We start from the raw sequence: 23424 nt of genomic DNA on the forward strand, positions 1-23424 counted from the left end.
TCAAGGCCAATAAGCACCAGATCAAACAGGCTGTGAAGAAGCTCTATGACATTGATGTGGCCAAGGTCAACACCTTGATCAGGCCTGATGGAGAGAAGAAAGCGTATGTTCGACTGGCTCCTGACTATGATGCTTTGGATGTTGCCAACAAAATTGGGATCATCTAAACGGAGTCCAGCCAGCTATAAATCTAAATATAAATTTTTTCACCATAAAAAAAAAAAAGGTGGAACAAAAACATGGAAAATAGGAAAAACTAGATTTAATATGAGGGAGGTCGAATGTCTAGTTAGGAATACCTGAATGATGGACCCAGAGAATACGGAGAGGAGATTCCTCAGGGTTCAAGTAACTGAGTCTAAAAGAAAGGCCCATAATTAGGACCAGGCAAGGGGCATAGGAGCATGCAATTTCAGACTACCCAGGATAGGTAAAGAGTCGATTTTAAAAGCTTCCAGAGGGATGCCTGGGTGGCTCAGCAGTTGAGCGGCTGCCTTCAGCTCAGGGCGTGATCCCAGGCCCTGGGATCGAGTCCTACATCGGGCTTCCTGCATGGAGCCTGCTTCTCCCTCTGCCTGTGTCTCTGCCTTTCTGTGTCCCTCATGAATAAATAAATAAAATCTTAAAAAAAAAATAAAAGCTTCCAGAGACCAAAAAATGGACGCTACACAAAACCCTGGGATTAACAACGGTGTAAGGTTTTTCAAGAATAGCATGTGACACCAGGATACAATGAAATCAGAGCTTCAAACTGGGATGAGAGGAGGGAGGATATTAACTAATGTAGAGTTCTAAGGTCAAGTACTGTTTTTTGTTTTTAAAGATTTTATTTATTCATGAGAGACACAGAGAGAGAGAGGCAGAGACAAAGGCAGAGGGAGAAGCAGGCTCCATGCAGGGAGCCGGATGTGGGACTTGATCCCAGGACTCCAGATCACGCCCTGGGCCAAAGGCAGACAATGAACCACCCAGGGGTCCCTGTACTCAAGTATTGTATATAAAACAGTGATATATTCAGACACTCAGGGATTCTAAAAATTTAGCTACCACTTGACTTCTCTCAAGAAATCACTAAAGGATTTCCCCTGCATTTTTAAAGTAAATTAAAAATAGGAGGCCAGGGCACCTGGTGGCTCAGTGGTCCACAGGCTCAGGGCCTACAGAGTGTTGCACTAGATAAAGCAAAGAGGATAGATACTGGAGCCAGAATGCCTGGGTATATTGTATCCTGCCTGTTCTGACCACAGTTAGGGAACATCAAGGGTTAGATGGATGGCTAGGATCAAGGCAATATTTGTATTTTTCTGGGCTCCCTCACCAAAATACCATCTACATACTTTCATAATAGTGAGTTAGATCCCAACCACTAAGTTAGATTCTGAACCTGAAAGTTTATAGCATTTATAAGAGTAGTAGTAAAATACAGGTTCTTATATCCATCAAAAGAAAAGTAATATATACGGGGATAAAAAATTATCTGGGTCCTAGGTCTGCCATTAAAAAAATCTTTTGTGGGATGCCTGGGTGGCTCAGTGGTTGAGCGTCTGCCTTTGGCTCAGGTCATGATCCAGGGGTCCTAGGATCATCCCACGTCAGGTTCCCTGTGGGGACCCTGCTTCTCCCTTTGCCTGATGTGAGCAGACTGTAGGAGTCCTTCACCACTGTATAACCAGCAACTGGCACACAGCATGCACTCAAAACAGATTGATTGGAAAAATTGATGCAAACGTGCTTTTATGTAGAGAGCGAATTATTGAGGTTTCTTGTTGATGTGAAGAAACAAACAGCACTCTGACCGGAAAGGTAATGCAAGAGGGTTGTTGGGTATGGATTGAAAAGAGGGAGGATCACTATTAATTAAAGGAAGACTGAATTTTGCCCAGATTTGTTTCATGAAGTGCTACAGTGAAACTTTACTGTCTATATAAAATACACATTGAAACAATACAGGAGGATTTCAATAACCAAAATAACTGTACAAAAAATAAACAAATTTACTTTATTAAGTTACCACTTCAGTCCTTTAGACATTGATTTGTTTACAAAAATATCAGTTTGAAATACATTACTGAAAGTGAGTACACACAATAAATAGAAAATTGGGATGTATGGTGCTAGAGACCTATCGACCAACTTATCTTCATCCGTCGCCCACTGCTGTAGTCAAAATTTGACATACAATTAGCATTACTGAAAGAGTAGTCAGAGTATCTGGAAGAGGGCTGCAAACTACAAGAGAAGTAAGTAGCTTAAAGCTCTGGACCACTCACCAAAAAAAATATTCACTGTTTATCTAGGAGTTAATGTCACTACACATGGCACTGAATTACCTATTACCCATTAAGAACAATTTAAAATAAGAAAGTGCCAGGGAACCTTCATTAACAGTATTTTTAAGTCAAAGTTTACTTTAAATATCTGATGATTACTCAAATATCCTAAACCAAGAGGCAAGTCCTATGACAATAAGTTATAAATAGTCTGAATTTAATAACTTAAAGGTGATACGGTTAATATAATACATACTATGTGAACATCTCAACTAAACTCTTTCAAATAAGGTGATAATTAAAGGGTTTAAATTTAGTTTCAATTTCTGCTAAGAGTGATGTCCATATTCTAGCAATAGGAATGACATCCCATTATTGTAAATATGCTAATATATACATTACTTTGAATTACACTTGATTAAATTCTATATACATGTGGTTCCATATTCCAAGTGCAAATTCTCAACGGTGCAGGTTTATAATCAAAGCTGTGTTTAACAAATGCTCTCTGACTTCTGAAAGCAAATGAAAGCACTTCCTAAAAGTGAATACACTAAAGTTACAAGTAGGTGACCAGTTCTTTTTCCTTTTACGTGTGATGAACTTCATGAAGCATTAATTCCCGAGGTATATTTGTTTCTGGACCATACAGCTTACATGCTCTTCTTTCAAAGGCAGCTACCATCTGCTTTACAACTTCATCGAAAAACAGTGTGGCAAGCTGAGAGTGTAGAAGGGAGCGAAATTCGAAAGAAATCTGTAGGAAAATGTTGATTATTTTAGGAAGATCTTTTACTCAATCTCTACTTAGGGTGGTGGTACTCACATTGTGAAATGGCCTGCTTGGCCAGTATCTACCACACAGCTGTAATACAGGTGTAGCTAGCTGAGATTTTTTAACATTCCTCAGAAGATGGAGATTTACTTTCCACAATGAGCAAAACTACTACTGGCAATAAGCTTAAGTAAACAAGGCCAATGAGTTTCATTTCAAGACATAATCTGCTTTTATTAAGTTAAAGAAAACTGCAAAAAAGCTGAATAAATACCATATGACTCTGGCTTCTTTTTAATGTGCTCCTTTTAGATCTATCCTACTTCGCCTATAAAAGAGGGAACTAATCCTTCTGACAGTTATTCCTATGAGAAGTAGCAGCAGGAAGAGGAGATTGATCCACTAAACAGATGGGGTAAGTGATACAACCTTAAAGTCGACAATGATTTAGAACTTCATTTGTATCTCCTCAAGACATAAGTCAAGGCAGGTGGTTTGAGAAACAGTATTTTTGGGCCAAATATCCACTAAATTTTAAAACTGCTTTAATTTTTCATTTTTGGGGGTAATTTTTCATTTAAGTAATTTCAAATTTATAAAAAAGTTGCAAAAATAGTACAAAGATGTCTCTCATACTCATCACCCAGATTTCCCCTTTTTAATGTCTTATATAACCACAGTGCACTTATTATTTTTTTTTTAAAGATTTTGTTTATTTATTCAGAGAGAGAGAGAGAGAGAGAGAGAGAGAGCGTGTGTCACAGGCAGAGGGAGAAGCAGGCTCCACGCAGGGAGCCTGATGTGGGACTCGATCCCGGGTCTCCAGGATCACACCCCGGGCTGCAGGTGGCTCTAAACCACTGTGCCACCGGGACTGCCCACACAGTGCAATTATTAAAGCCAGGAAGTTAAGAGAGAGTTAATGCTACTAGATAATAACACTAATATATAATCTACACAGGCCTTGGGCAGCCTGGGTGGCTCAGTGGTTTAGCACAGCCTTTAGTCCAGGGTGTGATCCTGGAGACCCGGGATTGAGTCCCCTGTCGGGCTCCCTGCGTGGAGCCTGCTTCTCCCTCTGCCTGTGTCTCTGCCCCTCTCTCTCTCTCTCTGTCTCTCTCATGAATAAATAAATAAAATCTTAAAAAAAAAAAAACCTACACAGACCTTAAACAAATTTCCCCAACTGTCCCATTAATGTCCACTAATTTTTTAATGTTTTAATGAAGACAACTCAGGAAAACAAAAACAAAACTCCAGAGCTGACAACAGTAGCACATAGTAATTTAATCAAAATTATGACTATTTCTTGAAATGCAATGCCTGAGTTGCAAATACAGCTACCAACTCATGTCTTATCTGTTCAAAAAAAGCCTTAAGTGCCTTTAGGTTTTCTAGAGCTAAGGTGATGTGAACAAGAAAACCCTGTATTTTAAAAACATATTTTCCAGACCCTAGATTTGAAAAATGTATTTTCGGGATCCCTGGGTGGCGCAGCGGTTTGGCACCTGCCTTTGGCCCAGGGCGTGATCCTGGAGACCCGGGATCGAATCCCACGTCGGGCTCCCTGCATGGAGCCGGCTTCTCCCTCTGCCTATGTCTCTGCCTCTCTCTCTCTCTGTGTGTGTGACTATCATAAATAAATAAGAATTTAAAAAAATGTATTTTCCCCCTTTGCACTTTATTTCTGCATCATAAATCAATATGTAGATTTCATTTGGGGTTAATAAACAGTTATTAAGCTCTTACTGAAATCATAATATGTGTCATATAATCTATGGACCTGTAAAAATTAGAAAATAGAGAAGGAATAGCTATTCAAGGTTTTCAAGAAAAAAAAAAAAAAGATTCATTAGTATTCTTTCTTATAAAGTTGGTGTAAAAAAAGGCATTCAGTATTCAGAAAACTGGGATTTTCTGAAAGCATCTTTTAGTAATCACTATGCACATAATATTAATTACAGCAGCTGGGTTCTAATCAATGGATTATACCTTCTTTACCAGCTTCACCTGATACTTGGACCAAACCAAGGGCTGTATGAGACTTACTGAAAAATCCAAGGTACAAGTTCTTGGGTAGCCAGGAAGACCAGGACTAAAACGCCAAACAGTCTCCAAATGATTGAAAAGCTTCCCATCCGTACAGGATGCCTAGAACAAAATGAAAAAATATAACTGCAGTAAAATACACTTAGACCGTCCAGAATCTACAACTGAGGATGATTTTTTTTTTTTTTAATTTTTAAAGATTTAATTTTTTTAGAGAGTGAGAGAGCGCGCTTAGGGTGGGGGGCAGTGAGGAGCAAAGGGAGAGGGAGAGTCTCTTAAGCAGATTCTGTGCTGAGTGTAGCTACACAGGGCTTGACCTCATGACCCTGAGATCATGACCTGAGCTGAAAATGAGAGTTAGCTGCTTAATCAACTGCACTACCCAGATGCTCCAGGGAGGATTGCTTTTTAAAAATATATTTGTAGGTCAAATCACAGGTGTTAAATATGATCTTATTTTCAGCTTGGTACTAGGAAGTGACCTGCAAATATAGGTCATTTTCTTTTGTCCTGGGATCCCCAATATTTTCAGTTCCCCCCTTCACTGCTGTGCTTAGAAATTTCTCCTCCAGCAGCAAAACAGGCAGTGATTTTTCTGGAAGTTTATTTCCAGTCTTGCCACTTATAAGTAATCCTGAACAAGTTAATTCTCTGTATCATATTATCTTTTATCTATAAAAGAAATATAATACCTATTTTATACCAATCATTATGATATAGCTAAAATATTTATAAGATATCTGGCACAGATCCCAAGCATGATTCTAGAATTCTCCTTTCCTACCCAAAGATTTTTCTCTCCTCAGTCACATTTAGTCTTTCCTTTAGTCATTATTCTCTATTTCTAAGGGGATTCACGGTTCCAGTTTTCCTGAAAGTCTGGCCCTGACCCATGTCCCTAATCCATTGATTTCTAAGCTGTAATCTCTTCAATGCTCATGTTTATTTTCTATGTGTATGTACACACTGAAACATGATACTCAGTGATGTTATATGGCAGTGCATCTTGATATTTCTTTTTCGGTATTATTAAAAAGAGGCTGGTTGGGACCCACCAAGAGTTGCCTCCTGCAGCGTGAAAAATGGTGGCCAGATTCACAGTCACTGGCAGATTGTTAGGACTGGTTATGACTTTGAATGAAGTTTAGCTTCTCTACTTACCATTCCAAGACGCTATCTGGGCCTTAATACTAGTAGACAACTGACCTCAAGAGTATCTATCACCTTCCTCAGCAGCAAACCATCTTTTAGAACCTTGTTTCAAAGTCAACACCGCCATCCCCAATTAAGCTTTAAGTTTTCAGCTCTTTTGGCATATTCCAGGGCCAATAAATCATCAAGCCTCTCTACCCATTCTTCTTTTTCTTGAGAAAGAGAGTGAGAGAGGGAGTGCACTCGCGAGCAAGGGGTGGGGGGAGGGAGGGCAGAGAGAGAAGCCAGGTGCCCCTACCCTTTTTCTTTGATAACTTCTTTCCCTCAACAGTTTCTACTGTCCCTCCCCTGAGCCTATGCACTACAGATTAGCAAAAAGGACTTGCATCTATCAGTAAACTCTTTCCCCCCAGAGTGTACTTATTCTTCCCTAGCTATCGCCTCCCTAAACACAAAATGCAGGATTAATTCTGACTGTATCTGGATCTCTCCAGATAGTTTAAACTGGAAGCCAAAGAGCTTAAAATATATTTACAGTTTATTCCTCACTTCTCCTGCAACTAAACTCTTTTGAGTCAATTATCAGATGAAAACAAGGTAGAATCATTATAAAGAAAATTAACTGCATTCATACTAAAAAGCATTTACACAGACATGCTCTAAAAACAAAAACAAAAAAACACAAAGACATGCTCTATTTTTACACTCATAAAAGAAAATATTTTAATTGTTAAAATAGAAATCAATGAATGTTTTAAAATTTATTTAGACATGATAAAATAAGTCATCAAAATGCTAATGGGGCGCCTGGGTGGCTCAGTTGATTAAGCATCTGCCTTCAGCTCAGGTCATGATCCCAGGTCTGAGGACTGAGTCCCACATTGGGCTCCCTGCTCAGCAGGGAGTCTGCTCTTCTCTCTCTGTTGCTCCCCCTGCTTGTGCTCTATCAAATAAAAAAAATAAAATCTTTTTTTTTTCAAATGCTAATAGCTAACTTTACTCACATTATGCTAAGTTACTGGAGAAAAGTGAAAATTTTTTTCAAAGGGTTCAGTTTTATATGTAGTTCAATAATGACCGTCTAATTTTTTTTTAAAGATTTTATTTATTTATTTATTTATGAGAGACACACAGAGAGAGAGAGAGAGAGAGAGGCAGAGACACAGGCAGAGGGAGAAGCAGGCTCCATGCAGGGAGCCCGACATGGTACTTGATCCTGGGTCACCAGGATCACGCCCTGGGCTGAAGGTGGCGCTAAACCGCTGAGCTCCTGGGGCTGCCCTGACCATCTAATTTGTAAAAGCTTCAAAAATCTATTACAAAATCTTATTTCAGTTACCCAACTTTAAGGCAATATATTCCTCTCTTCTTCACAATCACGTAAGAAGCTTATAGGAGGTGTGCCTGGGTGACTCAGTCAGCTAAGCATCTGACTTTTTTTCTTTTTAATTTATTCATGAGAGATACAGAAAGAGACACACACACACACACACACACACACACACACACAGGCAGAGGGAGAAGCAGGCTCCATGCAGGGAGCCCAACGTGGGACTCAATCCCGGGTCTCCAGGATCACACCCTGGGCCGAAGACAGCGCTAAACTGCTGAGCCACCTCGGCTGCCCAGCATCTGACTCTTGATTTTAGCTCAGTCATGATCTCAGGGTCATGAGATCAAGCCCCATGTCAGGCTCTGCACTGAGCATAGAGCCTGCTTGGGATTCTCTCTTAAAAAAAAAAAAAAAAAAAAAAAAAAAAAAAAAAAAAAAGCAGCTTATAGGAAATTTTTTATTTTTATTTTTGCTTATAGGAAATTTAACAATGAAGGAGAAATAGCTATTGGGAATGCTCACTGCAATATACTCACTTCTTCTAACTACTTTTTCACAAAATGCGACAGTGCTGTATTCATATCAATAATCTAGCCCAAGGGGCAGCCCTTGGTGGCTCAGCGGTTTAGCGCCGCCTACAGCCTGGGGTGTGATCCTGGAGACCCAGGATCGAGTCCCTAGTCGGGCTCCCTGCATGGAGCCTGCTTCTCCCTCTCTCTCTCTCTCTGTCTGTATGAATAAATAAAATCTTAAAAAAAGGGAGAAGTGGGCTCCTCACAGGGAGCTCGATGCAGGACTCAATCATCAGACCCGGGATCATGCCCTAAGACAAAGGCAGATGCTCAACCATTGAGCCACGCAGGTGTCCTGGACCCACAGATTTTTAGTGTGTTTTTTTTTTTTTTTTTTTTTTTTTAGATATTGCTAAAGGTTTCATTACTAACAGCAAAGATACTAACCACAATAGGAGGTGTTATGAGGATGACCAATGACTGGTTGTTCTGACTGAACTGACCCAGACCATAAAAACTATGACAGGTAAAATGTTTATACTGTGACCCAGGCAGTAATATTCACTGAACCATTGCCTTTATTAAATCTGCTGAAAACCTTCAAGAGTTTCTGGTCATTACAGATTTATGTGCACTAGAATTACTAACATATCACAAGCATTTTTGGGGCAACTTATAATTTGCAGAAAAAGTCACATGGTTTCTGCTGCTCCCATGGTTATAATGATATGTATTCTATGCCACATGCATGTATTAGGTATTAAAATCTAAAACGTGAACCCAGGGACAACTGAAGGATGAACACACGTAGGTGTGTGGTTACTCTCAAACATATCTTCAAGGGCAGCCCTGGTGGCTCAGTGGTTTAGCGCCGCCTTCAGCCCAGGGCGTGATCCTGGAGACCTGGGATCGAGTCCCACGTCAGGGTCCCAGCATGGAGCCTGTTTCTCCCTCTGCCTGTGTCTCTGCCTCTCTCATCTCTGATGAATAAATACATAAAATTAAAAAAAAAAAAAAGAAACATATCTTCAATAAATTAGCACATTTAGCGAGGTAGCTTATTTTAATGGAAAAATAGCTTTGGAATCTGACATGTATAATGTAAATTTGCATAAGGTTCTTAATTTCTCTAAGCCTCATAAAATTGAGATACCAATGATCATTTAATAGATGTTACTATGAGGATTTTTTAAAAATATTTATTCATTTGGGGGAGAGAGTGTGCACACAGAGGGACAGAGGGAAAGAGAGAGAAATTCCAAGCCGACTCCATGCTGAACGCACAGCCTCAAGTAAGACTCAATCCCACGACCCCGAGGATCACAACCTGAGCCAAAAGCAAGAGTCGGATGCTCAACCGACTGCACCACCCAAGTGCCCCAGAAGATTTTTTTTTTCCTGATAGTTTCTCCTTTCTCGTTGGCAGTGCTGAAAGCTGCCAAGATTATGAGGAACATCGCCGGATCTGCAATAACCCAAGAACAAAGCAGTGAGACGCTCATAAGCATAGACTCATGACTCCCATCATTGTAGTACTGGCGCTGAGGATACACAAAGATGTAAATGAGGCGCTCCCGTTCACTCAAGTAGCTCAACTTTGTCAAGCAGAAATCCAGATGAAGAAGTAAATTTTCTTATAAAATGGTAAGAGAAAGCATGTACAAAGCCCAGAGGAATCGCCAGAGCAGGACTGATTATATAAGGAAAGGGGGGAAAGAAATACCAGGCAAATTTGAAGGATTACTAGGCAGAGACATAAGGTCACTACAGGGAGGAGTGAGGAATATGCAGACACAAGGCTGTGCAGTAAGTGCTGTATAGTGCATTCATGGAAACTGAAGATAGAAAGTACTGCCTAAACATTAAGTGTAGTTTTTTTTGTATGTGTTGGGGAAGGGGTGGGAGTGATAATAAAGCAGAAGACAATCTTGTATGTGTTAAGAAGCAAGGGAAGGTGTGTCTACTTAAAAAAAAAAAAAAAAAAAAAAAAAAAGGGCCAGCAAAGGGAAGAAAAAAAATCAGGAGGAGAAAATTGAAGTTTTCTTCCCCCCCCACAAGAGTTCTTTTACTTAGATGCAGCATAACATATGAAGATTTAAGTTATAAGAGATTGAAGTCAGGAAATAGAAAAACATTTTATGAGATATTCACTGGTGTCAGAAAGACAGCCAGTCTTGGCTCTGTAACTTTGGGCAAGTTGTTTAATTCTTCTAAGCCTTAATTTGCTCAACTGTTAAGATGGAGAACAGTAACATTTGAATCTGGAAGGGCTGTTATGAAGATTAAGTGAATTAATTCAAGCAAGCACTACAAAGAACTTGATAAATGTTAGCTACTGGATGAGAGGCAGTGCAGAAGAACTCCAAAACTATGAGAAAAACAGGTAGAAACATTCAGCATGGTAGAGTCCCAGTGGAGCACAGCCTTTTAAGTGGAGTTCAAGTTTGAGAGTAAGACAAGGGTAGACTTTAAGCTTCACTGGATAATAGACTCTCTCTGGTATAAGAGTTGCCACCTCCTTCAACGCCTAACAAGGAGCTGACAAAGGCACTTAGCTCTGGCCAATTACTAAGAAATGATATTCTGTGGGCATAAAAGACAACTAAGCTTTAAGTCTTTGGCCACCAAACTCTAGGAATTCAAAAGAACTCTATGGAATTCTGTCTTTTTGTGTGTTTAAACCTGGGTACCATTTCAATTCAATGGCTCCTCTTCTGACAAGGGTCAAGATGATCAATATAATACATGTAACAACACCTGGCATTTGATAGAATCAACATTTGGGAAATACTTAAATACAACAAAACCAAAACTATTACCTTTACCAAATGTGGTTTCACCAAGGTTACTACTGATGTATAGCGCTCCAAAACAGGTGGAAACCCAATTTCTAATCGTGTTTTGCAGTATCCGGTTCTCTTTGATATTACATCTGATTTTTTGCACCAAGGAACAAAATGTTTGTAATCCTCCATTCCTGATACCACATCATACATTTCCTGCATAGAATATCTTTTTAAAAAAATAGAGAGAGAGAAGTGTTAGCTGCACCTAGTTATATGACATATGTATACTTTAAATTGTATACGAACAAAACTTCGGGTGTATGCATGAGCAATAAATCATTTGGCATACATGCTAACCCACACACCGAAACGAAGGACTTCAAAGCAATACGAAAAAATAAAAGGTAGCTAAATATTTGTATTAAGCAGAGGTCATAATCTGGCATACCACAGGTTGACTCTGGCTTACAGATGTGGCTTTTGAAATTTTAATTAGTGGCATTTAAAAATTGAGGGTTTGAACAAAACAACAACTAGAAGCAACTTAAATATTTATCCGTTGATAGACATTAATAAACGCTTAATAATAAATGATTAATAAATTATGGTATATCCATACTGTGGAACTCTGTACCAGTTATTTGAAAGAATTAGGATCCAATATATACTTTATATATATTTTTTTCAATATATACTTTAAAGTTCATTTCTACTTATTTACTTTTAGTAATCTCAACACCCAACATAGGGCTCAAACTCATGACCCTGTGATCAAGAGTTGCATGCTCTTCTGACTTAGCCAGGCACCCTCTCTTTGTTTTTAAAGTTTACTTATTTATTTATTAAAGATTTTACTTATTTATTCATGAGAAACAGAGAGAGAGAGGCAGAGACACAGGAAGAGAGAGAAGTAGGCTCCCCACGGAGAGGGGAGCCCAATGCGGGACTCAATCCCAGGATCCCGGGATCACAACCTGAGCCAAAGGCAGATGCTCAAGCATTGAGCCACTCAGGTGCCCCTAAAGTTTATTTTATTTATTTTATTTTTTAAAGGGTTTTATTTATTTATTCGTGAAAGACACACAGAGTGAGAGAGGCAGAGACACAAGCAGAGGGAGAGGCAGGCTCCATGCAGGAAACCTGACATGGGACTTGATCCCGGGACTCCAGGATCACGTCCTGGGCTAAAGGCGGTGCTAAACCGCTGAGCCACCCGGGCTGCCCTAAAGTTTATTTTTTTAAAGATCAAATATACACATTAGAACAAAGAGATTTATCATCTATTGTTATGTGAAATAAAAACATATTACAAAGCAGACAGGATATGGATGGTTCTAGTACCCATTTAAGAAAAATTATAATACTGTATTTCCCACTTTTAATCATTTGATGTTTATTTTTCCTGAAACATGTTAACAGAATATCTATAATGAAAAACTATTTTTAAAGCCCTAGAAGGGGGATCCCTGGGTGGCGCAGCGGTTTGGCGCCTGCCTTTGGCCCAGGGCGCGATCCTGGAGACCCGGGATCGAATCCCACATCGGGCTCCCGGTGCATGGAGCCTGCTTCTCCCTCTGCCTGTGTCTCTGCCTCTCTCTCTCTCTGTGAGACTATCATAAATTTAAAAAAAAAAAAAAAAAAAAAAAAATTAAAGCCCTAGAAGGACCGAGATTAAACAATTAACAATTTTTAATTCAAGAAAAAAGGGGATCCCTGGGTGGCGCAGCGGTTTGGCGCCTGCCTTTGGCCCAGGGCGCGATTCTGGAGACCCGGGATCGAATCCCACATCGGGCTCCCGGTGCATGGAGCCTGCTTCTCCCTCTGCCTATGTCTCTGCCTCTCTCTCTCTCTCTCTGTGACTATCATAAATAAATAAAAATTTAAAAAAAAAAAAAAAAAAAGAAAGAAAAAAGAAGTAGGAGTAAAGATAGTATATTGTTAGGTTTTTATACAAGCATGTAATATTTCTGTAATTAAAAAAGAAAGATACTATTCTAGAACACAAAAAAAGGAAACTTTTGGTTCTCTTTCTTTTTAGTTTTTTTTTTAATAAATTTATTTTTTATTGGTGTTCAATTTACCAACATACAGAATAACACCCAGTGCTCATCCCGTCAAGTGCACCCCTCAGTGCCCGTCACCCATTCACCTGCCCCCTTTGGTTCTTTTTATAAGCCAGCATAACACCCTACAAACCTGAACAAAGAACAGAAAAAATAAAATCTATAGATCAACATCACCTGTGATTACTGAGGCAACAATTCTAAATATCAGCAAATAAAATCCAGAAATACATATAAAAAAAAGCCATTAACAATCAAATGTAACTCTTTTAAAGATGCATGGATGGCTTAATACTAAGAATTATATTATTACAACCATATTAGCCAAAAGAAGAAAAAAGAAAAACTGTGTAATTCCCTCCATAAATGGTCACATACCAAAATCATTCATTCACATTAGAGTTAGAAATAAGACAAAGATGCTAGTTGTCATTGTTACGTAACATTGTTCTGAAAATATCAGTCGATGTAATTAAATCAGAGCATGAGGGATCCCTGGGTGGCGCAGCGGTTTGGTGCCTGCCTTTGGCCCAGGGCGCGATCCTGGAGACCCGGGATCGAATCCCATGTCGGGCTCCCTGCCTGGAGCCTGCTTCTCCCTCTGCCTGTGTCTCTGCCTCTCTCTGTGTGTGTGTGACTATCATGAATAAATAAATAAAATCTTTTAAAAAAAATAAATAAATCAGAGCATGAAATATGAGGCATACATGTGGAAAAGAATTAGGTGAAATTATCAATTGGCAGGTCAATCAGTTGAGAAGAGAATTCAGAATTCAGTAAAATAATCTGTCACAGAACTTTAAAAATTAATGTCTTTCTTATACTAATAAGAACCAGATAGAAAACAGTAGCATAGAAATGTAAAATCACTACAAATAAATTCAACAAAAAAACTTCAGAGCCTAAATGGAAAACAAACAGAAACAACAGTCTACGGCTACATGTTAAAGAAGAGTGAATAATGATAGCGTATTAGATAATACGTATTAAAGACACATATTATTCTTTTTTTTTTTAATTTTTTGATACGTATTATTCTTATAAAGACTCAACACTGTTAAAACAGAATTCATCTCAAAATGATGATATGGTATTTTAGACCACCACTATGGACAGACCAACATGGCAGGTCTATAATTCTGTCTCCCCTGCTCTTTTTTAAAGACTTATTTATTCATTCATGAGAGATACAGAGAGGCATAGAGAGAGGGAGAAGCAGGCTCCCTGCAGGACTCGATCCTAGATCCCAGGATCACACCTCTGGTTCAGGTAGTCGTTCAACCGCTGAGCCACCCAGTTATACCTCTGTCCCCCCTTTAACAAGTACATGGTCAGCATCAACCAGGCCATGCCCTACAACTACCCCGTACACCTTCCAAATGACAGGAACATGGTCAAGGTACCCAACCGCCCCCAGAATCCCCCTGGGCCCAAGCTTGGAGTGGCTGAAGAAACTGTGAGCACCTCTAGTGGCAGGGAAGACACCTCCTCCCAGTCGCCAATAAAATGTGAAAAGGGAAAAATATGTATATACAGTAATTTAAACAATCACAATCTAAATTACAAAAGGGAAGCTTTGGAGTAAGAGAAAATGAGTCTTTACGTATATTTAAATTAATCTTTATGATCATGAAATGAGGCCCGCAGCAGAGGAAAGGGAAAAAACCCTACCTCCTAAGTTTTTAGTGACTTTGAAAATAAATACTAAAATAAGTCCCATGAAGAAGTATGAAACCTTGCAGCCTGAAAGCTGGTTGTTCTAGAAGTAGTCTACAGCAACTAAGAAAGCAGTACAGAAGAAAAAAAAAAAAAAAAAAAAAAAGCAAGCAAGCAAGCAAGCAGTACAGCATAGGGGTCAAGGGGATAGACTTTGTAGTCAGAAAGGACTGTGCTCAAATACCAACCCTAAAACATAAAAAGCCACATGACCCTGTGTAGGTTAACAGCTCAGTTTTATTTTCTTCATCCGTAACTGAAAAGTATTTCCACAGGGTTCTTTTGAGGGTTAAGTGAAATAGTTTTAGCATAGTGCACAGTGATTAATAAGCATTTAATAAAGGGGTGCCTGCGTGGCTCAGTTGGTTAAATTTTTTTTAAATTTTTTTTTTTTTTTTTTTTTTTTTTTTTTTTTTTATTTATGATAGTCACATAGAGAGAGAGAGAGAGAGAGAGAGAGAGAGAGAGGGAGGCAGAGACACAGGCAGAGGGAGAAGCAGGCTCCATGCACCGGGAGCCCGACGTGGGATTCGATCCCGGGTCTCCAGGATCGCGCCCTGGGCCAAAGGCAGGCGCCAAACCGCTGCGCCACCCAGGGATCCCTCAGTTGGTTAAACATAGGACTTCAGCTCAGGTCATGATCTCAAGGTCCTGGGATGGAGCCCTGCACTGGGCTCCCCACTCAGCAGAGAGTCTGCTTGTCCCTCTGCTTCTCCCCTGCTCATGCAGGCATGCACCCCCCCTCAAATAAACAAAATCTTTAAGTAAAGTACTTAATAAAGAGTAGCTAATATTATGTGTTTATGTCAAATACAGGGAAAAAAGATGATGACTGGATAAGATCAATTTGTAATTAAAAAAAAAAGAACTTCAGCATAAGAAAGACTAAGGAAGTAACAATAAATAAATATGGTGGGGAAAATAATCTTAGGAATCCTGACACTTAATGTGCATTATCTCCATAAGCTTCAGTTTCCTATCTCTAAAATGGAATAACATTTGGTTATCAGTTGGTGGCTCAGTTGGTTAACTGTCTGTCTTTGGCTCCGGGCATGATCCCAGGATCCTGGGATCAAGCCCGGGCATGGGGCTCTCTGCTCGGCGGGAATCTGCTTCTCCCTCCCTCTGCTCCTCTCCCTGGGTCATGCTCTCTCTCATATAAATAAATATCTTAAAAATAAAATAAAACAGGATAACAACATCTAGTTTACATGGCTATTGTTAGAATTATTTATTAAAGATTTATTTATTTATTTATTTATGTATTTATTTATTTATTTATTTATCATAGACAGAGAGACAGAGAGAGAGAGAGAGAGAGGCAGAGACACAGGAGGAGGGAGAAGCAGGCTCCATGCCGGGAGCCTGACGTGGGACTCGATCCCGGGACTCCAGGATGGCGCCCTGGGCCAAAGGCAGGCGCTAAACCGCTGAGCCACCCAAGGATCCCCTACTGTGAGAATTAATAAAACAGTAAATATAAAACACACAGCAATACCTGTCAAATGAAAGATACATAGTAAAAAGAAGATACTAATAGTGATTCAAAAGTAAAGCAGACCAATTCACTATCTTTTTGTTGCCATTTCTTCTTTTCACAGATACCAGCTCTGGCAAAGACATCTATCTATCCAATAATGCAGGCTCACTTTACATGGTATTGTTACTGGAGGCTACTATTCCCAGTCCCTTTCTTACATTTAGTTGGGATTACATGACTATTCTTGCCAATAATCCCTTCCAGACCAATAAGGTTTAGAATCAGGTATATCTTTTTAAGCGACTCTGAGGATTAAGGAATTACAAAAGGCACAAATTAGATGGAGCCTAGGTTCCTAAACTGCTGCCCATGGATGGGGAATACCCACTTGAACTTTCTTATGCAAAGAAAGAAAGAAATTTTGGGGTTTTACCTGTACAACTGCTAGTATCAGCTGAACCAATACAGTGACTTAGCCAGTAATAAAGGTAGTTTTAGTGACAAAAGCTGAGTCTGCTCAAAGTTCTTTACTACAGAAAAGTCAGAAGGAAAAACCAACTGAAAAAAAATGAAATGCACTTTTACAAGAATTCATGTAATATTTAATGGCTTGTTGAGAATTAAGACCCCCTTGTAGAAATTCTCATATGAATAGATGCTGTATTTCTGGTTTATCAGAACTGCTGTCTCCCCATTCTCTTTTGTATATACTCTTAGATCAGGGGCCAAACCTGGCCCATTGCCTGGTTTTGCAAATAAAGTTTTATTAGCACAAACCCACACCCATCCATTTATTACATATTATCTACAGCAATATGTCTTTTGGGCTACAACTACAATGACAGAGTAGTTGCTACAGAGACAGTATGGTCCACAAAACCTAACAGATTTATTCTCTGGTCCTTTATTTATTTATTTTAAAAACACTGTATGTATTTATTTGAGAGAGAGAGGAGAGAGAGAGAGAGAGAGGAGAGAGAGAGAGTGCGAGAGCATGCACAAGCAGGGGGAGCAGCAGGCAGAGGAACATTCAGCTCCCTCCTGAGCAAGGAGCCTGGCACAGGGCTGGATCCCAGTACCCTGGAATCATGGCCTGAGCCAAAGGCAGACACTCAACTGACTGAGTCTGAGCCACCCAGGTATTCCCATATTTACTATCTGGTCCTTTGCCAACCTATTTTCTAGGTGGTAGGAGCCTCTTAGGACATTAGCATGTTATTTATCTATGTATGTCTATACATGAGGCAGCTATATAAACATTGAGCCCAACATACCACTAATGTTGCCTCTATAGAAACAGACTGTACAAAAATGCAAGTCATAATACACAGTTCAATTATTTCCTTTACATGTCAAGGCTTAAATCTATCCTATAAAGTTACCATGTAACTATGCTCATTCAACAAATATTTATAAAACAGCAAAAGCTACAGCAAGGCCAATCTAGAAAAACCAAAGCTTATTCTATAAGAAGAAAATCCAGAAAAAAAAAAGTCATGATGTTCTACAGAAAATTGTGAACATACGTTTAGCAGAAATCATATACAAACCCTATAATTCTCCTTTCTGAATATTCTTTTCTTTTGTTTATTAATGGTGCAGCGATTTTGAAGAAAGTTCTTGCATATATCTCCTTAGGCAAAATTGAGGTATGTAGTGGAAGAGTTCTGGTCATCAATATACCACAGGAAGCTAAATATCTAAAAAGACAAAAATTACCTCATTTAAAGCAGCACTGAAAATTAAGAGGAAACACAAATTACAAATGTAAAATACTATCACACTTTTTTTTTTTTAAAGTAATTTCTACATTCAACATGGGGCTTGAACTCATGATCCCAAGATAAAGAGTCACATGCTCCACCAACTGAGGCAGACTGGCATCTCAGTAACTATCACACTTTCAGAGGGCTTCACAACATTAGAATATTCCTGAAAAACACACACACACACACACACACACACACACAGTTGTGCACACATGCATGCATAAGCACACAGAAAAAAATAATTTTCTTGAGTACCACAAAGAAAACTAAAAATAGTATCTCAGTGTTAGAAGTTTCTGGCACAAATGGTATCTTTCCCAGAAAGTTGGCTTTCAGTCTACAGTCACATATTTCAACATATTCTCCCCGTACATTTGCTAGAATATTGATCACCTATTTTTTTTTTTTAAGTAAACTCTATACCCAATGTGGGGCTTGAACTCATAACCCTGAGACCAAGAGTCACATGCTCTAATAAGCCAGCCAGGAGCCCCTCATCATCCATCTTCCAACTCATCTCTCCAGGCTGTCTTCCCAGCTAGATCCACAGAGATTTCTTAAATCTTTTTTTTTTTTTTTAAGATTTTGTTTATTTATTCATGAGAGACAGAGAGAGGCAGAGACACAGGCAGAGGGAGAAGCAGGCTCCATGCAGGGAGGCCGACGTGGGACTCGATTCTGGGACTCCAGGATCACGTCCTGGGACAAAGGCAGGCACTAAACCGCTGCCTCCCAGGGATCCCAGGTTTCTTAATTCTTGATCTACTCTAAGATTTGAGATTGGAGATCTCATGGTCCTGTTGGAACTGTTGCTCTGTTCTCCTTTACCTTCCAAACTCCATTTCAATTGCATATATGTAAAAACACATGTCAAGGAAATTAGAATGTTCCCTGTCTTGGGTACTTCTAAATATAGATGCTGGATACATATTTTTTTTTCAAATGAATATCTTTTATTTTCCCTAATGAGATTATTGCATAACTATTTTATACTACTATTCATGTATTAGTTTACATAGTTATTGAGCTCTTGTTCTGTGCTAGGCACTAGAGATACAATAGCAAAAATAAAAATTAACTTTGAGGATTACTATGCAGTTGAGGATTAAAAAGTGCTAAGAAAGAAATGGTGGGAACATGTCATTGAGAGCTCCTTTAGATAGGACAGTCTAGGAAGTCCTCTGAGGTTATATTTCATCTGAAACATAATGGAAGAAGTTAACCATGTAAAGAGAGAAACAGGTATGTATGTACATAAAGTGTGTGTGTACACATAGGAGAAGTAGGGGGCATTCCAAGTAGTAGGGGAAAAGCCTGGCAGTAGCCAAAGACTGAAAAAGACTAAGTGTAGCAGCAGTAAAGCAAGCCAGGGGAGTACCATGAAATAATGATAGATGGGTTGGAGCTGGATCATGCTGGGAATTATCAGCTGGAATAAAGTAATTTGGAATTTATCCTTGGGATGCCTAGGTGGCTTAGCGGTTGAGCATCTGCCTTTGGCTCAGGGCATGATCCCAGGTCCAAGGATCAATAAAATACAATTTTTTATTATTTTATTTTTTAAAGATTCCACTTTTTTATTCATGAGAGATACAGAGAGAGAGATAGAGAGGCAGAGGGAGAAGCAGGCTGCATACAGGGAGCCCGATGTGGGACTCAAACCCGGGACTCCATGATCACGCCCTGAGCCAAAGGCAGGCGATCAACCACTGAGCCACCCAGGTGTCCCAATAAATTTTTTTTTTTTTTTAAAAAGCAATTTATCCTCAATGCGAAGCTGTTGAAGAATTCTAAGAGTGTTATTTCATTAAATGAAATCTTCAAATTATTATTTCAAACAGTATTTTTAAGAGATTTATTTTAAAGAGAGAGTGTGTGTGCTGGAGTGGCAGAAGGAGAGGGAGTGAGAGAATCCTTTTTTTTTTTTTTTTTTTTGAGTGAGAGATTCCTGAAGCAGACTCCATGCTCAGTGTAGAGCTCAAGGTGGTGCTTGATCCCAGGATCCTGAGAGCAGAACCTGAGCCAAAATTAAGAGTTGGCCACTCAATCAACTGAGCCACCCAGGTGCCTCCAATTTTTTTTTAAGTATTTATTATTATTTTTTAAATGGAGTGGAGGTTGGGAAAGAACCGAGGCACCCAAACCCCCTTTCCATGTGCCTCTCCCAGGACACTGCCAACGTCCGGGTATGGACCTGACATTCTAGCTCCATTCGCTTTCAGGGCTAGTTGATTTGGCAGGTAAATTGTTACACACTCCTTAGTGGACCCAAATTATTTTTAAAACAGGGAATAGATGGTCTGGTGAAAGCTCCTATGTCATCATATGTATCATTTGCCTTTTAAAGTAGGACTTACTTATAAGTAAAGGTTCTTTAAGGACATAAACTCCCTACAATTCCCCTGAGGAGGAAGTGTCAATCAAATTAAACAAAGAATGGTTGAAGAAATTGGGAATATTCAGCCAGAAGATAGAGAGGATACCTGAGGATATGGACCAAAATGTAAAACAAAAGTCCAATTGGATGGAAAGAAATTTGGGGTCCATAACAACAAGAAAGAGCTTTTGAACAATTAACACTCTTTATAAAAATTAGATGGGCTTATTCCAGAGGCAATGAAATAGAAGTCAATGAAAATGGTTAAGCTAAATGCTGCACAACTATTAATTAAAATATAATGGAAACGAATAAAACATATTAACTATATGGATGAACTTATTGGTGCCTTTTAAGACTAGGATTCTTATATATCCAGCTGTAAATAAAATTGCAAAAAAATGAATTGAGAAAATACAGTAAAACAGGACAGTTTTGTGAATTCTAGGTTTCCTAGGACATCACAAGTAGTATTTGATTTTATAATGATGGTAACAGCATATATATTTTTAAAGATTTATTTATTCATGAGAGACACAAAGAGAGAGGCAGAGACACAAGCAGAGGGAGAAGCAGGCTCCATGCAGGGAGCCCGACATGGGACTTGATCCCAGGTCTCCAGGGTTAGACCCTGGGTTGAAGGCGGCGAGCCACCTGGGCTGTCCTATGTTCCCATTTTAGATAGATTCATCTCCTAGAGAGATTAAAAGTGTTAGTGTTCCCAAAAATCTTTAAAAATATGATTTATGGGACGCCTGGGTGGCTCAGTGGTTGAGTGTCTGCCTTCAGCTCAGGGCATGATCCCAGGGTCCTGGGATTGAGTTCTGAGGTTGTATTGATTACAAAAACCAAATCTGGTATACAAAATACCTAATCACATTTCCCTTTTAAGACATTCTTTAGGGCAGCCCCGGTGGCGCAGCGGCTTAGCGCCGCCTGCAGCCCGGGGTGTGATCCTGGAGACCCCGGATCGAGTCCCACGTCAGGCTCCCTGCGTACAGCCTGCTTCTCTCTCTGCCTGTGTCTCCGCCTCTCTTTCGCTCTCTCTGAATAAATAAATAAATAAATCTTTAAAAAAAAAAAAAAAAAAAAAGACATTCTTTAGATGACTTTGTTGTAACATTTTTATACCTATTGCCCCCACTTTTTGCATAGATACCTTGTTACCTGTTATTGGAAGCAACTATGTGACAGCGATTAAGCACACTTAATTTTCTGATAAATCAGCATCAGAAAAGGCAGCATCTCTGAAATAAACCTTTATTTTAAAAAGATAAGGCTGTTGCCTCTGAAGAGGTGAACTGGTGGTCTAGGAAGCCTACTTTTCACTGTACACAGTTTTGAATTTTGTACCAAGTTTATATAGTACCATCGCTCCAAGGACTCCCCTTCTCCCTGACCCAAAAAACCCACAAAAAACCTTACACAATCTGATTACAATCATAAAGGAAACACCTGTGTTTAGAGCAAGCTAATAGTTTTCCCAATGAATTTCCATACTATGGTTATAAGCCCCGGATAGTACATCCATTTTCACACATTATCAAGAGTAATTTCTTCAATTGCAGTGAGGAGCCATACAGTCATGTGTATCATTAAACCATTAAATTAAAACTGAATCAGATGAAGGACAGCTTTTTGTCACTAACCTTCCAATACTACATCCCAAACACTCCACTAGAATAAAGGCCAGAACCTATGTTAACCTATGTTAATACATTTCCGCCTAAAAATGAGCTCATAAACTCCCTCTCTCTTCATCATTACAAACAGTAAATGTGTGTCTTGGAATTTAAGCCTTAATTTGATCTTTTTAAATTTTTTCTTAACTTGATCATTAAAACAATCACATTTTTTTCCCCTAAAAGTAACAGTTTTATTTGCCAGCCAGCATTTTACAAGAGTAACACAAGCAGATCCAAAGCCTGATAGGCTATATGCTGCTTAGAATTACTTTCTCAGGTTTCTTTTCTTTCTCTTTCTTTTTTCTTTCTCTTTCTTTCTTCTCTCCTTCCTTCCTTCTCTTTTTTAAATCTCAGGCTGTTTCCTTAAGCAGGACTAAACGATATGAGACACTATTTTATTTCAATCTCAACCAACATTTGTCTAAAAGCACCTAGAGTTGGCTGGGGTTTGGTGTTTGAGAAATTCCTCACTAAATCTAAATTCCTGGAGTTCCAACGTTGGTGCTTTCTTCCCTTCCTCTCGTACTGTTTACAACCGAGGACATTTTAAACACTATATAATTTTCGGGCATAATTCATTACAAAGTCATTAGTAAGAAGAAAAAAAAAAAAACTAAGCGGGGAAAAAAAAAAAAAAAAGTATGGAATCATTCCTATCTCCGCCTCCGCCCAGCAGAAGGGAACCAACCGGGAAAACCGAGGGCTGGTTCAAGGTTACAGCGGCTCTAAGTTACATTCGGGGGACGGGGGTGGGGGCGGGGGGCCACGTTAGTCTCGCGCGAGCTCGGGGCGCGGTCCCAGGCCCCCGCCGGAAGCAGGTCGGGCCGCCGGGCGCGGAGGAAGCTCGGGGGGCTGCGCGCCGCCCACAGACGACCCCGCCCGGCAGCGGGCCGTAGGGGAGCCCGGAAGAGCCCCGACTCCCCGTCGCCGAGCTGCTCTATCAGCCGCTGCTGCGGCGGCTGAGGTGGCTCGGCCCAGGACGGCCTACCTGTCGCCGCGGCCCCCCCACGCCCATCGCCGGGGACCTTCTCCCTTCAGAGACGCGGAAAGGCATCCGGCCGGGCCGGGCCGCTCCGCCCCTAAGTCCGCGGTCCCACCCGTCGCCGCACCCCCCGTTATTACCTGACGTGCCGCGCAGGCCCCTGCGCCGGAGCCGGGGTTCCGGCCGCTGCCGCTGCCGCTGCCGTCGGGCGGCATCCCGAAACTAGCTTTCTTAGCGCCCTCTGACCGGACCGAGCTGCCATGATCGTTTCGCCGAAGCCGGCGGCCGCCTCCGGGACCAGGCGGACGGCGCCGCCCTCCCCGCCGACCGGCTCCGGCGCCTTCCAGCCAATCGGCGGGTCTCTTGGGCCGCCAGACACGCCCCCTCCTCCCACCCCGAAAGCGCGGAGCTGACGTCAGCCCCCACTGACGTCAGGCCCTCCGTACACGCTCGCGTCACCCCGCCGGCCAATCAG

General features: G+C 40.3%; 1 protein-coding gene across 3 annotated transcripts; it reads right to left on the reverse strand.

Annotated features, from left to right (window-relative positions):
• Positions 1-1985: 1985 nt before the first annotated feature.
• COQ10B (coenzyme Q10B) lies at positions 1986-23327 on the reverse strand. 3 transcript variants are annotated; one of them, XM_077885562.1, is made up of 5 exons: positions 23090-23315; positions 17687-17836; positions 10911-11103; positions 5095-5196; positions 1986-3027 (listed from the first exon to the last, which is right to left on the reverse strand). In XM_077885562.1, exons 1-5 carry the CDS (start codon positions 23209-23211, stop codon positions 2860-2862), a joined length of 735 nt encoding a protein of 244 aa, XP_077741688.1. In that variant the 5' UTR covers positions 23212-23315; the 3' UTR covers positions 1986-2859. The 3 variants fall into 3 exon arrangements, with proteins under 3 accessions (XP_077741688.1, XP_077741685.1, XP_077741687.1); XM_077885559.1 differs by lacking the exon at positions 23090-23315 and adding an exon at positions 22956-23065; XM_077885561.1 differs by lacking the exon at positions 17687-17836 and having other exon boundaries at positions 23090-23327.
• Between the last annotated feature and the right edge of the window lie 97 nt (positions 23328-23424).

Source organism: Canis aureus, chromosome 36 (genome assembly GCF_053574225.1).
Source record: "Canis aureus isolate CA01 chromosome 36, VMU_Caureus_v.1.0, whole genome shotgun sequence".
NCBI lineage: Eukaryota > Metazoa > Chordata > Mammalia > Carnivora > Canidae > Canis > Canis aureus.

What these genes read in the sequence shown, in the direction of transcription:
- COQ10B (XM_077885562.1), bottom strand. Translation starts at nt 23,211, where the DNA reads ATGGCAGCTCGGTCCGGTCAGAGGGCGCTAAGAAAGCTAGTTTCGGGA. An exon ending in GGGCCTGCGCGGCACGTCAG is followed by an intron (nt 17,837 to 23,089) that starts GTAATAACGGGG and finishes TTGTCTTTTTAG; the next exon opens with ATATTTAGCTTCCTGTGGTA. An exon ending in TGAAACCACATTTGGTAAAG is followed by an intron (nt 5,197 to 10,910) that starts GTAATAGTTTTG and finishes ATTTTGTTCTAG; the next exon opens with GCATCCTGTACGGATGGGAA.